This window comes from Anolis carolinensis, chromosome 1 (genome assembly GCF_035594765.1).
Source record: "Anolis carolinensis isolate JA03-04 chromosome 1, rAnoCar3.1.pri, whole genome shotgun sequence".
NCBI lineage: Eukaryota > Metazoa > Chordata > Lepidosauria > Squamata > Dactyloidae > Anolis > Anolis carolinensis.
The window spans coordinates 200,318,207-200,335,922 of record NC_085841.1 but is presented as its reverse complement, the minus strand read 5'-3'; the positions used below and the strand labels follow the sequence as shown (position 1 = coordinate 200,335,922).

Here is a 17,716-nt window from a genome sequence, read left to right as displayed (position 1 = left end):
TTTCTACTTAGCATTACTGCATATTGAACTTCTTTTTCTGTCAAATTTGTTGTATAACATGTTTTGGTGCTTAATTTATAAAATCATAGCCTAATTTGATGTTTAATAGGCTTTTCCTTAATCCCTCATTATCCAACATATTCGCTTATCCAATGTTCTGCCGGCCCGTTTATGTTGTATAAGTGAGACTCTACTGTACAAGATTGACTCCACCAGGGAAGGTAGAGCTATTGTGGGGCCTAAATAGGACCTCAAAACTACAGCAAGAGGAAGCAATTGGTAAAACTGTACATCTGATTTCCTATCTTTGTGCTACACCATTATGGAAGCTTCATGGAAACACCCTCATATTTCTATTTGGAAATCTGCTCATTGAAATATTCTTCCAGCTTCTAAAAATAAATGTGCTAATTGCACCACTCTCAGAAAAACTGAAACCGCTTTTCAGGTTCAGCAGCTGTATATTTTAACGCTTGCTCTCAGCTGCTGTAGACACAATCCCTTTCTTTAGGGCAATTTATGCACAATGAAAAATTGTTCTCAATATCTTCTGTGAAGGTACAAACCATGAGGGTGACTGACAAAACTAATAAATGTTCCAACTTCTCTAAATGGTGCCTGGCAGTGATTCTGAAGCTTCTGATGTCTACCTTGTTGTATGGTCTTCTATAGGCAATTGAATGTTTTGCTTATGTTGGAAACCACCCTGACTCCTCTTGGGGAGATAGGGCAGTATATAAAGTATTATTATTATTCCCAAATTCTCAAGAGGCCAGTCAACAGATGACCAAACCCAAGAGTTATAGTGTCAACAACAAATGAGGAAACCACTAGGAGAAACCAGTTAAAACTAAAACTCAAATGCCCTTCTTACGCACTGCTTCGGGAACCATAGACATTGCATTAAATCCACAGGGGGTTTGGCTCCAGAACCCTCCAGAGACCAAGATCAATGCGTGCTCAAATCCCATTATTTTCAATGACATAGTAAAATGATGTCCCTTACACATTTCTCTTTTTGGATTTGAGTATGTGCTACTAACCAAAGTACAATTTGGATACTGGACCAAAAAAGTGTGAAATGTCTTGCAGCATCCCAACCCACAACATCTCAATGAGCTAGTAGACATCAACGGAGGGGCAGAAAGGCACATAGGCAATACATAGCATTTTATGCAAGGGCTCTTCTGCTTTGGCCAACGTTGCAACTTCCCTTCCAAGGAATTCATCCTATTAAAATTCGTTAAGACATGCTATTTTGGGAAAATATCAATGTAACGGCAGATGCCAAAACCTGAGTTTTATACATCACCAATAATGTGAAACAAATGTTAGCACCCCCACCTTTACATACAGTATAGTCTCACTTATCCAACATTCTGGATTATCCAACACATTTTTGTAGTCAGTTTTCAATACATTGTGATATTTTGGTGCTAAATTCGTAAATACAATAATTACAACATAGCATTACTGCATATTGAACTACTTTTTCTGTCAAATTTGTTGTATAACACGATGCTTTGGTGCTTAATTTGTAAAATCACAACCTAATTTGATGTTTAATAGGCTTTTCCTCCCTCTCTCCTTATTATCCAACATATCCAACATTCTGCCGGCCCATTTATGTTGGATAAGTGAAACTCTACTGCACTTGCAAGTAAGTTGACAGGAACCACTTTCAAGGTTTGAGTAATATAAGAACTAAACACAGAGACACACACAATTTTATTTACCTTGGATAATCAAGTGGGAAAAAATTGTTTTGTTTCCTTTACATGGTTAGTGCAACTTTTATTTATGAGGTCCGTTTCAATAATGTAACATTAAAAAAAAGGGGGGGGGGACCCAGCCATGTTACAGAATTTGAATCCATTCCAAACCCAAGGGCTTTGCCACCCGTGAACTGGACAGCATTTTTAACTGGCCTGATGGTAAAAGATATCAAAAATATTTACAACAGAAAAGGAAAACTGCACCCCTTTTTCCTTAAGGGTTTGGACCACCAAAACATTCCTTCGCCTGTTTCCACTGGAATAACTTCAAAACATTTGAATTAGCAGGCAAAGGTCTGGCTTTTCCAGAAATCAAGGAGCGCAGCTTCAAAACCAATGGTGCATAAAAAATGGTACTTGAACATTTAGCTGGAATTTTCCTCAGGGAAAATTTCACACACTTGCTCGTATTTCATTTGCAACTCGTCAAGTGTTTCGTCAGTTTATGATGTCAGAAGAATCAAGGAGTGAATTGTCTTCTGGGTGCAAACGTGATATTGAAGGATCCCACAACAGAGGGTATGTGTGAAAGGGGAATCTCACCACAAACAGAAAACTAGAACGTCAGAATCATTTAGGCTGGATTTCTGCATGGCTGGCTGCCCTTGTTTCACTGCCTGCCACAACCACCACCAAACTTGAAACTATCGCTTTACCGTTTGGAATCAGAGAAGCGTAGAAAATTGTTGTTTTATACATTGCTGCAGTTAAGTGGTCAGTATCCTTTGAGACGTTACTCTTTTCAAGTAGAGGTGTACTGTTGGAGATTTTGAAGATTGTGGACTTTTTCACACTACACAATTATAGCCCTACCATTCCACTTTAACTGCTATGGTTAAAGCAGGCTCTACACTTTATGGAATTGTGGGCTCTTAGTTTGGTTGGCAGCACCGGATTGGTTCTGCAGATGAGGATTTTGAAGCCTGCTCTCAACTGCTAATCTTAGGATTTCACCAAAAGAAAGCATAGCAATGAAAGTAAACTCATAATGCTATAACAATATGATGTGAAAGGGCCCCAGGACAATGTTACTGCAACTATGGTACCTTTCAATTTCCAAAGTTGTAATACAAACCTGAAAGAAACCCAGATTAAGTATTGGAAATGTCACAGCATTTTGCTTGTTGATGCTTATTTCTCATCTTTGCTTATGCTTGGAAAGATGGCTGTGATGCAGCATTTGGTAGACAGGGACATTGTAATTCTGTAGGGACTATGACTATACAAAGTGGCCTATGGGTGAAACAGCACATATTTTCACAAGAGAAATGTGTCCTTCACTGAATCAGTCATCAGAAGAAAAAGAAAGAAACTGGACAGCACTTCTGTGATAGCATCAGATGGTTTACACTTATCATCATGTTGTTTTAATAGAGACCTTTAGATTTGAAATTCTTCCCAAGCTCCCACTGACTATGATAGAAGTCTGAAGAGTTGTAAGCTTCTTAAGCCTGTATTGTACAAACTGGAGCACCCAGAAATCCTGGTATGTTTTGGGAACCAGGGTCTAATATTTAAAAGGAAATTCCAACTATGACCCCTTTTTAAGACATTTTCTTCCTGGGATAACGCAATATCAGGAGTTTCACTTCCACTGAATTTTCAGCTGGGCGGAGGGGAAGGGAGAGAAAACGTCCCTCTCTCCAGACAAATAGAAGGCCTACGATCAGGAGGAGGGACAAACCATTTTCACAGTTTTAACCACAAATAAAAGTGCAGGAAGTGTTCAAGTAGGGTGTTAAAGGGTTTAGGCAGCAAGTGTGGCATTTTGGCTTGGTCATCTTTTTGAAGCTCTCCGAGGATCTCTCCCATTACTTATTGTGCTTTGAAGGGGGCGGGAATTGTTAGATGGCACCGGAGGAGGGGGGGCACCACGTCCGCCAGCCCTCCCAGTACCTGCATAGGAGGGGGCATGGTTATAGGCAGTTGACAAGCCGCTCAGTTCCGGTCCCGCTGGCAAACCATTCCCTAAAGTAGAAAGAAAGACAGAGAGAAAGAGAGAGGGGGGCATTAGACAATCCAAGTTCTTAGGTTTACACACCCATCAGTTCTTCACATTTTAAAACAATCTTGTCCTCCAAATCAGAAAATATGTTTGATGCAAGGTTGACAAGAGCTGAGAAGGCATCTATGGGGAATATAAGTCTCAAGGGAGAGCCGGCATTTTCAGACACCACACAATGGTAACCAAGGTGCCGAGGAAGCCAGCCGCTACACGCCTACACGATTTAGCAGCCTATTCTCAGAACTCAGTTTTAACTGTAAGCGAAAAAAAATGTATTTAGATCACTATGGCTGACCAATAAGTTGACACAGGTGCTCAAACAAAAGGGGAGAATGGAAAAAGGAATAAAGGAAGCATGGGACTTATCATCACCGATCCTCGCTGGAATAGCAAAAAAAGAACACTAAATCATCCTGTAACACAGCAACTTACAAGAGGAGCACACAGAGGGGATTTATCTTGTCACAACCACCACACCGTGAGAAAAATTGTCTTGTGGTCTTGATCTGGACAGGATAGTTCTTCTGAGCAAGGAGCTTGTGGCAACCAAATACTGACACTCCCCACCAACCCTGCAAAAGGCCATGTGTTCACCTCACCGTGGTGCCATTAATTTGGGCTACAGCCAAATGAAAGCAGGCTCTACACTGTGTGGAGCAGTGGTTCTCAACCTGCGGGTCCCCAGATGTTTTGGCCTTCACTCCCAGAAATCCTAACAGTTGGTAAACTGGCTATGATTTCTGGGAGCTGTAGGCCAAAACACCTAGGGACCAACAGATTGAGAACCACTGGTGTGGAAAATGGTGAGTAGAATTATGCTGTTGCGAAAAGGTATGAGCAAAACAACAAAAGAGGCATGGAGACTAGCCACAAGAAAAAAAGAATATGTTTGGAAAAAATGCCGGAAAAAGCCAAGATAGCAAAGAGAAGCAATTGGAAAATCTACTGTTGGTCTAGAAGTACCAGTTCATATGCACATCTAAACTGGTTTAAGCTAACAAAGGAAACTGTGGACCTTCCAGATGTTGAACTACATCCTCAGCATTCCTCACCCATTGGGAATGCTGGCTAGAGTTGCCAGGAGCAACAGTCCAACAACATCTGAGGGCTGGTTTAAACAGCAGTCTATTGAAACAAGCCAACATAAACCAATGTGTTTTGATCACAGCTTGTTTCTATAAGCCAGTTTAAACTAAGCAGCATAGTATTCCTAAATCTCATTTCCAAAAATCACTCTGTCCCTTTTTCGTGTGGGCTACCACACACTCTTACTTACCAGCGGGCCCAAAAGTACAAGTACCCACATTAGCTGATGGAAGGGAGTTATTACTCTGCTCACCCTGTGCCTTTAAAAGAAATGTAAAAGAGAGACAAACATTCAGACAAACAACATTTTTCAGCACAGAAAGCAACACAACAGTTCCCAGAGGCAATGCTTTCAACAGACTCTGGGATGTTTTTATTATACTATTTGATATAACTATTATCTATTCTAATTATGGATTATGTTTTGAGTTATGATTAATATGTTTTGTGATTTATTTTTACTTTTTATTCTGCTTTGTTCAACTTGCCATTTGAGTTAACTTTTAAATTGTTGTGTGTTTATTATTACTTGTTTGGTTGGTTGGTTGCATGCTGCAAGTCACTTCTGGTTATCAGCCATCTACAAAGGGGACGAGACTGGATGTGTTACGATCCTGCAGGGAGACTGTGCTCTGGCACGAGATGCAGAGCCAACCTTAAGAAATGGGGCCACAAAGTGGAGTCCATGACATGTGAGTGTGGAGATGAGCAAACCACAGACCACCTACTACAATGCAGTCTGAGCCCTGCCACATGCACAACGGAGGAACTTCTTACAGCAACGCCAGAGGCACTCCAAGCGACCAGTTTCTGGTGAAAGGAGATTTAGTATAATGCCAAGTTCTTAACTTTGTGTGTTTGTTTTTAAATACATTACAACTGTGAAACACTAGTTTCCCTTAGTAAGGTAGATTTTACCCCATTTTTAAATGACCATCTCCTCCCATGCAGAACACCAAACTAAATGCTGGCAAAAAAAATCACACTTAAAGAATTGCATAAGGAAGTGGTGGGAAACACCTATGACTCATTCGGTTATTGCTGGACTCCTTTTTGCCTGTGCCAGCTGGGGACAAATAGAAGACAGCTCTTCATATGCATGTCTAAAGCAGCACACAGCTGACATACCGGTTTGGTAGCCTGCCCTTGATGGTCCGAGTTGGGTTCACTGAAGTTGGGCACTTCTGAGTACACCATGCAGAACCTGTAAAGCAAAACAAACTCATGAGAGACCTAGTTACCGAATGCTTCCTTGTTATTCCCAAAAGTGGACAGAAATGCAGTCCCTACTCCTGCCCTACCAGTAAGGTTCATGTTGGGTGATTGGCCTCATCAGTTGGACACTGGCCCAGTTCTAAGAACGCCAAATGAGGAATTCTATCAAAGAAGCTTCCTTCCAAATATGTTGCAGTTCTGGACACAATGAAGTCCCCCTTGCTACTTCTTTTACAGCACAATAGCCAAAAGATGACTATCTTTAATCTCACAACTCACTTCGATATAGAACACTGCCAAAAACTGCTCTCATATACACTGAAGTGGACAACTACAGTCTTCCAGATGTTGGACCATAGCTCCCATCAGGCCTAGCCAGCATAACCAACACAAGGAGTGTGAGGGTTGCATTTAATCAATCCCTAGAAGGCTAAAACAGCCCAGCACTGCTGTAAATATTTCGTTCAAGGCGAGTGTCATTTTTAGCATGTCTTCCTTCTGAACGAAGCCTAGATTTGATAGGAAATAGCTATGGCAAGGATAAGGGAACATAATCTTGTTCTGAGTTGGGCTGGGGAACCTATAGCTCTATAGGAACTAATGAATACAGCTCTCATCATGTTGGAACAACAGTTATACTGGCTAGGAGAGAGGGACCTTTGATGTCCAACAAAAGGTAGTGGTGTCCCATTCCTGGTTTAATGAAATATTAACTCCTGGTCTGTAACTTACTACTTGAATCTTTTAAGTTCCATAAAACATCACTTCAGGTCATGTTATACTGTGGACACAACCTTAAAATGTCCATGCTCTTGATGTTTATAATCCCAAGGAGAAGGAAATTGCTTCCAAATCTACTCTCGAGTAGTAACTGTTAAGTGACAATTGACTCAGCAAGCATCTCTTGTACATCGTCCACAAAATCCACAGGCATCAGAGAAGATCCATAGCCGATTCCCATTCCTTGCACGGATGCTGATCCAATCAAAATTACCTAGCAGGACCTCAACCTGTCATATACAGTACAGCCCCCATATCTGCAGGGAGATACAATCCAAGACACACACAACCCATGGTTACCTAAACCCAGATTACAGAAAACCCTGGATTTTAACTGTGTTTGAACTGGATACATACCATAGAATAGCATTAAAGGGCTTAGAGAGGCCCACAACACTTCCAAGAGGGTATATTTTTCAGAGTCTGGGAATAGAAAACCATGTATAAAGGAGCCATGCTGTACAATGCCTATCCCTACTAAAATCAAAAATAACAAATGATTCCAGAAAACTGCTTGTATCCTCCTAAATCTCAAAATGTTATCCAGAAACCACCTCCTTTTCTGAACATTAGTATCAGCCATTTTTGGATCAGCCATATGGATTATATGGCAGTGTAGACTCATATAATGTAGTTCAAAGCAGATAATCTGTTTTATATGATAGTGTAGAAGGAGCCTTAGTGAGATAGTTATTATTTATACCCTTTTTCTCTCCACAAGGAGACTCATTATCAAAGATAGTGTATCTGTGCGTAAGTTAATCTCCAGCAATGTACACTGAGACATAGAAACTTTCTTATGTTTTCCTTTCTTAAGTGTAAAATGAAAACACGGAAGGTTTTTCTGTTTGAAAAATGAGTAACAAAATCCATACTTTGCCCGACAGGCCATAAATACAGCCATGCAAATACCTTTGTCCGTAATTTTTTTAACGTTTCATGTCCTACAGTTGGGAAATGTTCATAACATTCCTCCACATTTGGGGTTGACTCATACATGCATGATCACTGCTCAGGTACTATAACACATAATTAAGGGCAAGCGAATCACAAACCACCTTCAGAAAATATTGCATTTGATGTGATGTCAAGAGTTATGAATGCCTCATACTTATTATTTGTGTAATGCCTCATTGATGCATCCAGCAAACCCTGGGATATTGCAGTCACTAGTAGATAAACACATCTGTGTGGACCAATCCCTAGAACAGTGGCTCTCAACCTGGGGTCCCCAGATGTTTTTGGCCAACTCCCAGAAATCCCAGCCGGTTTACCAGCTGTTAGGATTTCTGGGAGTTGAAAGCCAAAACATCTGGGGACCCCAAGGTTGAGAACCACTGCCCTAGAGTAATTCATTTACATTTCCAAAGGAACTGAGTTGTCTGCTTTGAAATTTGTATCTCAGGTTCTCATAAAATTCAAAATTGCTTTCTATGTTAGCGAAGCAAAGTGACAGCATCATCCATGACACATGAAAGCAGCATTCTCCAGCTTGAACCCATCTAGATAGGTGATTCCTGACCTTTGGTCCTTCTGTGTTTTGGACTTCAGCTCCCACAATTCCTAACAGCTGGTCAGCTGGCTAGGGGTTTCTGGGAGTTGAGGTCCAAAACAACTGGAGGACTTAAGGCTAGGATCCACCGACTGAGATGTTTTCAATGAAAACTGCAACCATGCCAACTGCTTGGCCAATGGTCAAGGAGTTGTGGTCAAAGCATTTGAGAAGACTGCCTTAATATCTGGACATGGATCAAAGAATTACTGGGCTTCCAAGTAGCTTGGACTTCACAACCTAGGAGTCTCAGTCAGCATGGGCAATGGTGAAGGATTGTAGATGTTGCAGTCCAAAATACAAGCAAGGTTAATGGTTCCCCTTCTGGATTAGACCATCATCACTAGTCCCAAGACACTCTGCTAGACGGAGGGGGAAATTTACCTTTACACCCCTAGAGAGGCAGGCTCCTCCAAGACAGGCTGGAGCTCATGACCAGAGTAGGATGCGGAAGCTCGCAATGCGGCTGCCTCTACCGTACCTGGCCTGTGGATAAATAGATGACTTCAATTTTCAGACCTGCAAGTCCTTGAAAGCAATAACTGCATTAACCTAGCAAAGGAGACAGCTTACATGGCTAAAACTTACCTGTTAACAGCTCTAGCTGGGAGAAATTGATGCCACATAGCATCTTTTATAAGAAACCATGCATTTCCAAACACTTTTCCAGTTGAAAGGGAAAAAAGCCCAAAGTGTCAAGAATAGATCCTCTCTGGCAGACTAACCCAATGCAACACTATAAAGCAGTAACAGGCAATTATACATGTAACCCGAGGCCCATTGGCAACATGTCATACCTACCATATCAGGCTGCCCGGCACTAGGCTGCAAGCAGGCGTACCAAGTATTTGCAAAATGAGATACTCACTCCCCAATTTTTTGAAGCTCTCCTCCCCTTCCAGTGTAAAGCGTAAGGCATCCTTTCCACAGAGATGCATACCTAACCAAAAGAGTACCAGCAGCATTAGAAGCAGTGGAAGTTCAACAGAAGAAAAAGGCAGGACACGGCCCAGCTAAAGTGAAGCACGTCTTCATCTCATCACATTGGAAAATGAAGTACATGATCCACTGAAATCAATGGGATTTTGAAATGCTCAGCTTTAGAAGGGACATGCCAGATTTGCCCAACAGACAGCTTTGATCATCCATTTGGAGAGAAGACCCTACCGTGTTTCTCAAAAATAAGACAGTGTCTTATATTAAATTTGCTCCCAAAGATGCGCTAGGTCTTATTTTCAGGAGATGTCTTATTTTTCCATGAAGAAGAATTCACATTTATTGTTGAACAAAAAATGAGCATTTATTATATACTGTACAAAAGTTGTCATCACAAACCAGCATAACCATAAACACTGTGAATCCTATCAAGAATTTCTTGATACTACCAATATTTCCATGTACAACACTCTATGGTACGTACATTTACCGATCCTGCATGCTCTGGTGTTCTGTTCAGCGGGCATGCTTCCAAACAAAAACTTTGCTAGGTCTTATTTTCGGGGGAGGCTTTATATTTAGCAATTCAGCAAAACCTCTATTAGGTCTTATTTTCAGGGGATGTCTTATTTTAGGGGAAACAGGGTAGTACATTTGTGTTCCCAAGGTTATGGTGAATGGCACTTTTCTTCGTGGCCTGCTCATTATAGCCATCGCTACAAATGTTGGCTCTGCAGAGCTCACATGTGTCATTTTTACTACAGCCACCTCAATATCATATTACCATTAAGTTTATTCTTTAGCAAACGGGTGGGAAGCATGCCACTCCAGATATTGTTGGACAGCAATTCCCAGCATTCCTCAGTGCTGGTAAGAGCTACTGCAATGTCACACTATTCCCACTATCCCTGTTTTAGCACAAGACTACGAAACATTATTCCGCTTCCATTCGCTCCAGGTAGCTTGACCAATGGCATGCTTCCCACCCATCTGCTAAAGAATCAACTTAATGGTAATTTGATATTGAGGTGGTTGTAGTAAAAATGACATGTGTGAGCTCCACAGTTGTGATGGGAGTAGTAATACTTCATCAGCATCTCGAGGGCTTAAGACTCCCAACCTCTGCTATAGAAATGATCCCTTTCTTAGATATTATGCTATGTAAAAAAATTGGGGAAAAATCTGTTCCTGATTTGAAAGTGTTATTTCCTGTTTAATTGTGTGGTACTTACTTTGAAAGAAGTTGTTATACTCCAGAAACTTCATTTTTGTGACTGCCACAAACTATATTGACTTGGCTGAAACTCTATCAGATCTTCATTGAAAAAACTATAGAAAAATGTGCTGCAGAATGTCCCACAAAAACAAAGTTTTTGCAGTTTAATACACTTTTTCCATGTTTTTATGACAGGACCAATTAGTAAATGCTATTGATAACCCAGGAACAAAATCGTGTTACATCATGTTGTCAAGATTGAGGCATGGTTCTTTTTATTTTATAGCAAGATAGCTATTGACTAATCACAAAACGAAACAGCTTTGAAATAGTCATGAACAACTTAAATAAAGTTTTGTTGTTGTTATAAGCTATACTGTGACTTTGATCTTCCAATACACCAAGGTATCAGTCACGAGTATAGGTATGGAAGCAACAGAAGCAGCCATAACTGCATTTTACACCAAATTGAAGTACTGCCTCCAACAGCTTTTACAATCACTAATCTCTTCCTGATGTTAGGTTTAAAGGATCCTCCTTCCAAACATTCTTAGCCATATGTCATCATGCTACCTTTTGACACAGTTTAACAACTTTATTTGTGGATTGTGTTGCCTTGGGCAAAATGACTTACCATACCAGTCAGTTTGATGGAAACATTCCCACTGATTAAGCAATGTTGTAAGTCATAAGCATATCAAGTTGCTCAAAAAAACAGAGGTATTTAAATCTAGATGGGGTGAGCACTTTTACATGGAAAAACCTGCAAGATTTCTTTCTGGGGGAAAAATGCTCTGTGCTCCCCAGTGCCCTCTCAACAAATGATGAGCAATGTGTTGTCGAAGCCTATCATGGCCAGAATCACTGGGTTGTTGTGAGTTGGGATGCCTGCCATAGATGTGAGCAAAATGTCAGGAGAGAATGCTTCTGGAACATGGCCACACATCCCGGAAAACTCTCAACAACCCAAATGATGAACATCTCACAAATTTAACTTGTAAGGAAGAAAAATATTATCCTTTGGGAGTAAAGCTCCTTAGAATTTTTGCTTTCAAATATAGCTGCCCAGGGATAGCAACTTTTTTACTTTGACATCATTTGAATTAAAACATTAAGCATTTTATAGGCCTTTGTCTAGAGATCATTATCTTCACATCCTGTAAAATGGACAGTGCTTTCATGTCCATACTTCAAATGAGCGGTTGAGACGATCTAAGGCTACCCCAAAAGGTCAAAACTAGCACAAAATGTGTAATGAAGCTCAGTAACAAAACTATTCTTTTGATCCAGCTTTCTAAAACAGAATACACACATGCATTTTTCCTCTTTCCAAAAATATAGCAGGAAGCCTGCTGTAGTAAATGCTGATGGTATTTGATCGGGCGATTAATGAAAGAGGCAAGCAAGTATCTATTGGGTTCATTTCGAATTATTTTTTTTTGGTGTTTGTGTCAGGAGTGACTTGAGAAACTGCAAGTGGATTCTGATATGAGATAATTGACCGTCTGCAAGGACAGACATTGCGCAGGGGACGCCAGGATGTTTTACCATCCTGTGGGAGGCTTCTCTCATGTCCCTGCATGGGATGTTGGAGCTGACAGACAGGAGCTCACCCTGCTCCCTTGATTCGAACTGACTTTTCAGTCAGCAATCCTGACTGCAATCCAAGAATTTAACCTATTGCACTACCATTGAGAAAACAATCCCTTTTTTTGCTGTGTCTGCTACTTACAAACTCCGCACACATGAAATGAGATCCAATAGGCCTCTTACTTCTATTTCACTCAATTCTGAAACAAGCTAACTTGCCCAAAATGGCCAGGACTTGAAAAGTGGTATCTTACCATTGAACGTACATGCTGGAGTACGTTATACTGTAATCATAATATAATGAATTTCAAAAAGGTGTACATCAAATGGACCCATTTAGTTTTTTACTGTGTGTGTAAAGCAAGCCAAGTATAGACCATTCACTCTGAAGAATTATACTGACTGACCGCAAGGGAGATTTGGCTCTGTTGGAAAAGCACAAAAAATGCTGGAGAAAAGCAGGCCTCAATGCTGGCCTTGCAAATGAATTATGGGGTACCTTCCACATTACACATATAACTGAAAGTGCAAATGGGACACTGTGTTTGGAAGCAACTACACACAAATCACACTGGGGTGACAGTAGATGTTTGTAAATAAAGGGACCAAACTCACATAACAAAAAAAAAAGGTTGGGACCACAAAGTTTTGCCAATAATAAGGGACAGTGAGAGTTGCAATCCCAGCATCTGGAAAACCAATGTGTGTGTTTACATGTACATGCATATATATATATATATATATATATATATATATAATATTTTATTCTAATTACTTTAAAATTAATTAAAAAGAACAATTATTAGGGGAGCATCTATACTGTAGAATTAATTTCAGTTTAACAGCACTTTAACTGCCATGCCTCAATGCTATGAAATTATGGGAGTTGTAGTTTTATAGTCTGTAGCCCTCTACGTCAAAAATCATTAGTGCCTCACCAAACTACAAATCCCAGGAATGCATAGAATTGATCCATAGCAGTTACAGTGGTGTCCAACTTCACTCATTCCAATGTTGTAAATCTCACTCTGGCTCACCAGGATGGGGGAAGGGATGAGGTTTGCTTTTTTCTAATATGAAAAACCCTCTCTACCTGGTGTTTACAAATGCAAGACTGTGCAGGAAACGTGGGTGTGTCATTGTTTCCTCCAAGAAAGAAACAACTTTTCAGAAAGATGAGTCATTGGCCACAGGAGACAGACAAGGAAGGCTGCGTCATTGTGGCCCCAATCCAGAAGTGAGGTTTAAACCTGGGTCGGCCTCAATCGTGCACCCATGCATGTATGAAATAATGTATATAGACCATCCACACTGCAGAATTATGGCAGTTTGGCACCACTTCAACAGCCATGGCTCAATCCTATGGGGTCTGGAAAGTTTAGTGAGGCATCTGCACTCTGTGGCAGTGAAGGCTCAAGATCTTGCAAAACTACAATTCCCAAGATTCTATAGTATTGACCTAAGTGAGATCAAACTGAATTCCTTCTAGAGTGTAGGTACAACCCAGGAAGCTCACAATTTGGCAAGACTTGTAGCTAAGCGCAGAGCAATCATTAAAGGCCATAAGGAAGGGTGTGGGTAGGGCAGGTAATGCCATCATCTCTATCAATCAAGCAATCCCAGGCTTCCAGGCCTATAAGTGCTGGCTCCATTACCATAGTTCCTGTGGACAGAGCCTTATTTGTTGAGCAAAACATTCCTATTTCCTTGGCCTTCCCTTCTGCACTAATTGCAATTGCAAAAGAGAGGAAGGCACGCTGTGAGTCAGATCCGGAAGGAGTTAACAGGAACTCTTGGCAAAGATGTTCCTCCTGCAGGTCATAATGACTGCCTGGTCTAGCTTAACTTTATATCCATGTATTTTATATGTACTATTATATGTTTGTATCTTAATTATGTTCTGTCCTGCCTCTAGTATTAGGAGAGGCAAGTTATAAATAAAATTTATATTATTATTTTATATATGTGTGAGTTGTCAAAGGCTTTCATGGCTGGAATCACTGGGTTGCTGTGAGTTTTCTGGGCTGTATGGCCATGTTCCAGAAGTATTTTCTCCTGATATTTCGCCCACATCTATGGCAGGCATCCTCAGAGGTTGTTAGGTCTGTTAGAAACTAGGCAAGTGGGGTTTATATATATGTGGAAGGTCCAGGGTGGGAGATAGAACTCTCATCTGCTTGAGGCAAGTGTGAATATTGCAATTGGCCACCTTGATTAGCATCAAATGGCCTTGCAGCTTCAAAGCCTGGTTGTTTCCTGCCTGGGGGAATCCTTTATTTGGGGGGTGTTAGCTGGCCCTGATTGTTTCCTGCCTGGAATTCCAGTTTTCAGAGTGTTGTTCTTTATTTACTGTCCTGATCTTAGGGTTTTTGAATACTGATTTTGTTATTTTAATTTTTTCCTTTCTGTTGAAATAGTTGAAAACAGAGGAAGTCCAGACATGAAACAATCAGGGCCAGCTAACATCTGCCAACAAAGGATTCCCGCAGGCAGGAAGCAGCCAGGCTTTGAAGCTGCTAGGCCATTCAATGCTAATCAAGGTAGCCAACTGAAACATTCATAGGTGCTTCAGGCAGACAAGAGTTCTTTCTCCCACCCTGGACTTTCCACAGATATATAAACCCCACTTGCCTAGTTCCCAACAGACCTCACAACCTCTGAGGACACCTGCCATAGACGTGGACGAAATGTCAGGAGAAAATACTTCTGGAACATGGCCATACAGCCTGGAAAACTCACAGCAACCCATTTGTATCTTAATTATGTTGTACCTTGCCTCTAGTAGAAGAGGCAAGTAACAAATAAAACTTATAATTTTAATATTATATATATGTGTTATGTTAATATTATAATTATCCTTCCATCCTGCCACTACCTTACCCTTTAGTCAATCGAATAATATCTCCTGGCTGGATGAGGCTGCCAAGTTCATCCCATACGGAGATGGTGATGCTGCCCGTCTTGTCGGCCACTTTGCAGGATCTCACCTCGTGCCCGTCTTTGGTTTTGGTAACTCGCCCTGAAAGGAGAAATTTTCAAAATGGGGGAGGGAAAAAGACAAAAAAAGGGGGGGGGAAGGGGAAGGAAGTCTCATGTATTAGTCCAAATCACTCCATTAATTTTCAGAATTAAGCACAGCAATCTCAGAGGTGATTTTGCCGGTTCCTCAGTCTGAAATATACAGGGTGTTCCGTAAAGTTGCTGTACCTTCCTTATTTATTTATGTATTTACAGTATTATATCCCGCCCATCTCAAAGCAGCTCACAGAACACACATACAGCAAACATTCAATGCCGATTATACAATTAATAAGGGCAGACAACACAAACAGAGGTAAAGGCAATTTTTCCCATCTTATTTCTGGCATCTTGGAGGTTGTGCTCCACTCCGGCCATTATTGTGGGGGGGGGGGGGTACTTTCACTCCATCTTCCATGTTGAGTTTTCCTCCGATCGATGTCCTTAAGGGTGCCTTTATTACCTCCCTGCTAAAAGCTGTAGCTATTTATCTACTCACATTTCTGCTTTCGACCTGCTAGGTGGGCAGGTGAGCTGGGGCTAATGGCGGGTGCTCAAGCCTGGCCCAGGCTCGAACAGATGACCTTTCGATCGCCAGGATTTTTCTGCAGCACAGTAGTTTAGCCTGCTGTGCTAAGCTTGAAAGTTTCTTTTTTTAACTTTTTACTTATGAGTTTTAAAGGTACATAAAAAGAAAAAGACAAAAGAAGGAAGAGAAAACAAAAAAAAACAACAATAAACTAAAACATACATGTAATGCCCCCTCACCACCATAGTTTCCCTTCCAGATCTTTTGCATAACAAAACATTTTTCCTTTGGCTTAAAATTTCAGTCAGCGGTCACCCCGGATACATTTTGAGTCCTGGGGTAATTTCTTGCCATGTTTTATAACCATTTTATATTTTCTTTATGTATATACCCCTCCAGTTTGGACCAATTTGTCTCTCGTCTTGGAGCATTATCCTGTGTTAAAATTTGAGCCAATAAATCCATATTTTTAATATCCAAGTCTCAGAAGCCAATTTTCTGTTGAGGGAGTTTCTTGTGAGCTTGAAAGTTTCTTTAAAGGTGTTTTGAAGGCTTTCATGGCTGGAATCACTGGGCTGTTGTCCAGTTTCCGGGCTGTATGGCCATGTTCCAGAAGCATTCTCTCCTGATGTTTCGCTCACATCTATGGCAGGCATCCTCAGGGGTTGTAAGGTATATTGGAAAACTAAGCAAAGGAAGTTTATATCTGTGGAATCAATCAGGGCCAGCTAACATCTCAGAACAAAGGAGTCCCCCAGGCAGGAATGAAGTTTGCAAGGCCATTCATGCTAATCAAGGTGATTAATTACACCATTCACACTCACCTGAGAGACAAGAGTTCTTTCTCTCTCCAGATATATAAACCTCCCTTGCTTATTTTCCCATATACCTCACAACCTCTGAGGATGCCTGCCATAGATGTGGGTGAAACATCAGGAGAGAATGCTTCTGGAACATAGCCACACAGCCCGGAAAACTCACAACAACCCAGTTTCTTTAAAGGTTTAGATCAGACAGGATCTGGGGCCCTTTTTAGGACACTGTGACTCATTCAAAGTTTCCTCAAGGACAAAAAAAAGTGACTTTGGAACAACAGCTTGACAATGACAACAGTCTGTGAGTGTGTGGGAACTCTTTAACTGACAGAATGGAAAACCATGTGCCAAAACTGGAGTTGGATGTCAAGATGGGGAAAAGGCAAGTGGAGGGTTAGGTGATTTAAGGTCAAGGAGAGAAGAAAGAAAAAAGGTGGGGCAGGTAAGAGGAAAAAGTGACCACGTGTCACCCATTCACACACACACAAACATACAGAGATCCTGATCCAGGAAAAGGCTAGAAATGGAGTGAAAGGAAGGGGACATTGGTCAAGGCGATGGGGTTGCAATGGGTTTTCCTGCCCTCCCCAGACCCCAAACTTACCGATCTCCAGCACAATAAAGACGACATTTAAGTTTTTCAGTCCAGGCTTTATGTCTTTTATGAAGAGGTAGGTCTCATTGGAAGGGCTCATGCTGCTTTGCTCAAGAGAAGGAAGAGGGAGCAGCACAAAGCATCCCTTTGCAGGGCAGGGAGGGAAGGAAAGAAGGCAGAGAGGGGGCAAGGCAATAGTAATAATAATACCTAAATATTAATAATAATACTAATAATAATATCCCCCTAAATTATAACAATTGTGTATATCTATTAGTGGGGATCTCAGCCCCGATTTGAAGGCACAAGAGGCTCCCCTTTCCTTACAATGATGCTAAGGCTTCTTTCTCCCCACTTGTTTAAAAAGGGGGGGATCTAAGGCTAGAGAAGGGGAAAAGGGAGCAGTGGTTGAACTGGGCTTGGCGTGGTTTCAGCAGCTGCGATTGGAAACGGGGCAGACCCACTCCCCCAGTTAAAGAAGCACCTTCTGCTATTTCACAAAGCTCCCCCCCTCTTTTGAGCCTGCTGTTCCCCACCCTACACAACTCTCAGCGCATGCGCAGACCTGTCCTCCTTGCAAAGCGCTCCTCTCTTTCTAAGGCGA

At 41.2% G+C, this 17,716-nt stretch overlaps 1 protein-coding gene across 1 annotated transcript; it reads right to left on the bottom strand.

The window, feature by feature from the left end:
* Nucleotides 1–1,709: 1,709 nt before the first annotated feature.
* Nucleotides 1,710–17,716, bottom strand: nabp1 (nucleic acid binding protein 1). Its single transcript, XM_008104770.3, has 6 exons — nucleotides 17,122–17,716; nucleotides 15,036–15,174; nucleotides 9,282–9,353; nucleotides 5,995–6,070; nucleotides 5,057–5,126; nucleotides 1,710–3,743 (listed from the first exon to the last, which is right to left on the bottom strand). Exons 1-6 carry the CDS (start codon nucleotides 17,210–17,212, stop codon nucleotides 3,553–3,555), a joined length of 639 nt encoding a protein of 212 aa, XP_008102977.2. The 5' UTR covers nucleotides 17,213–17,716; the 3' UTR covers nucleotides 1,710–3,552.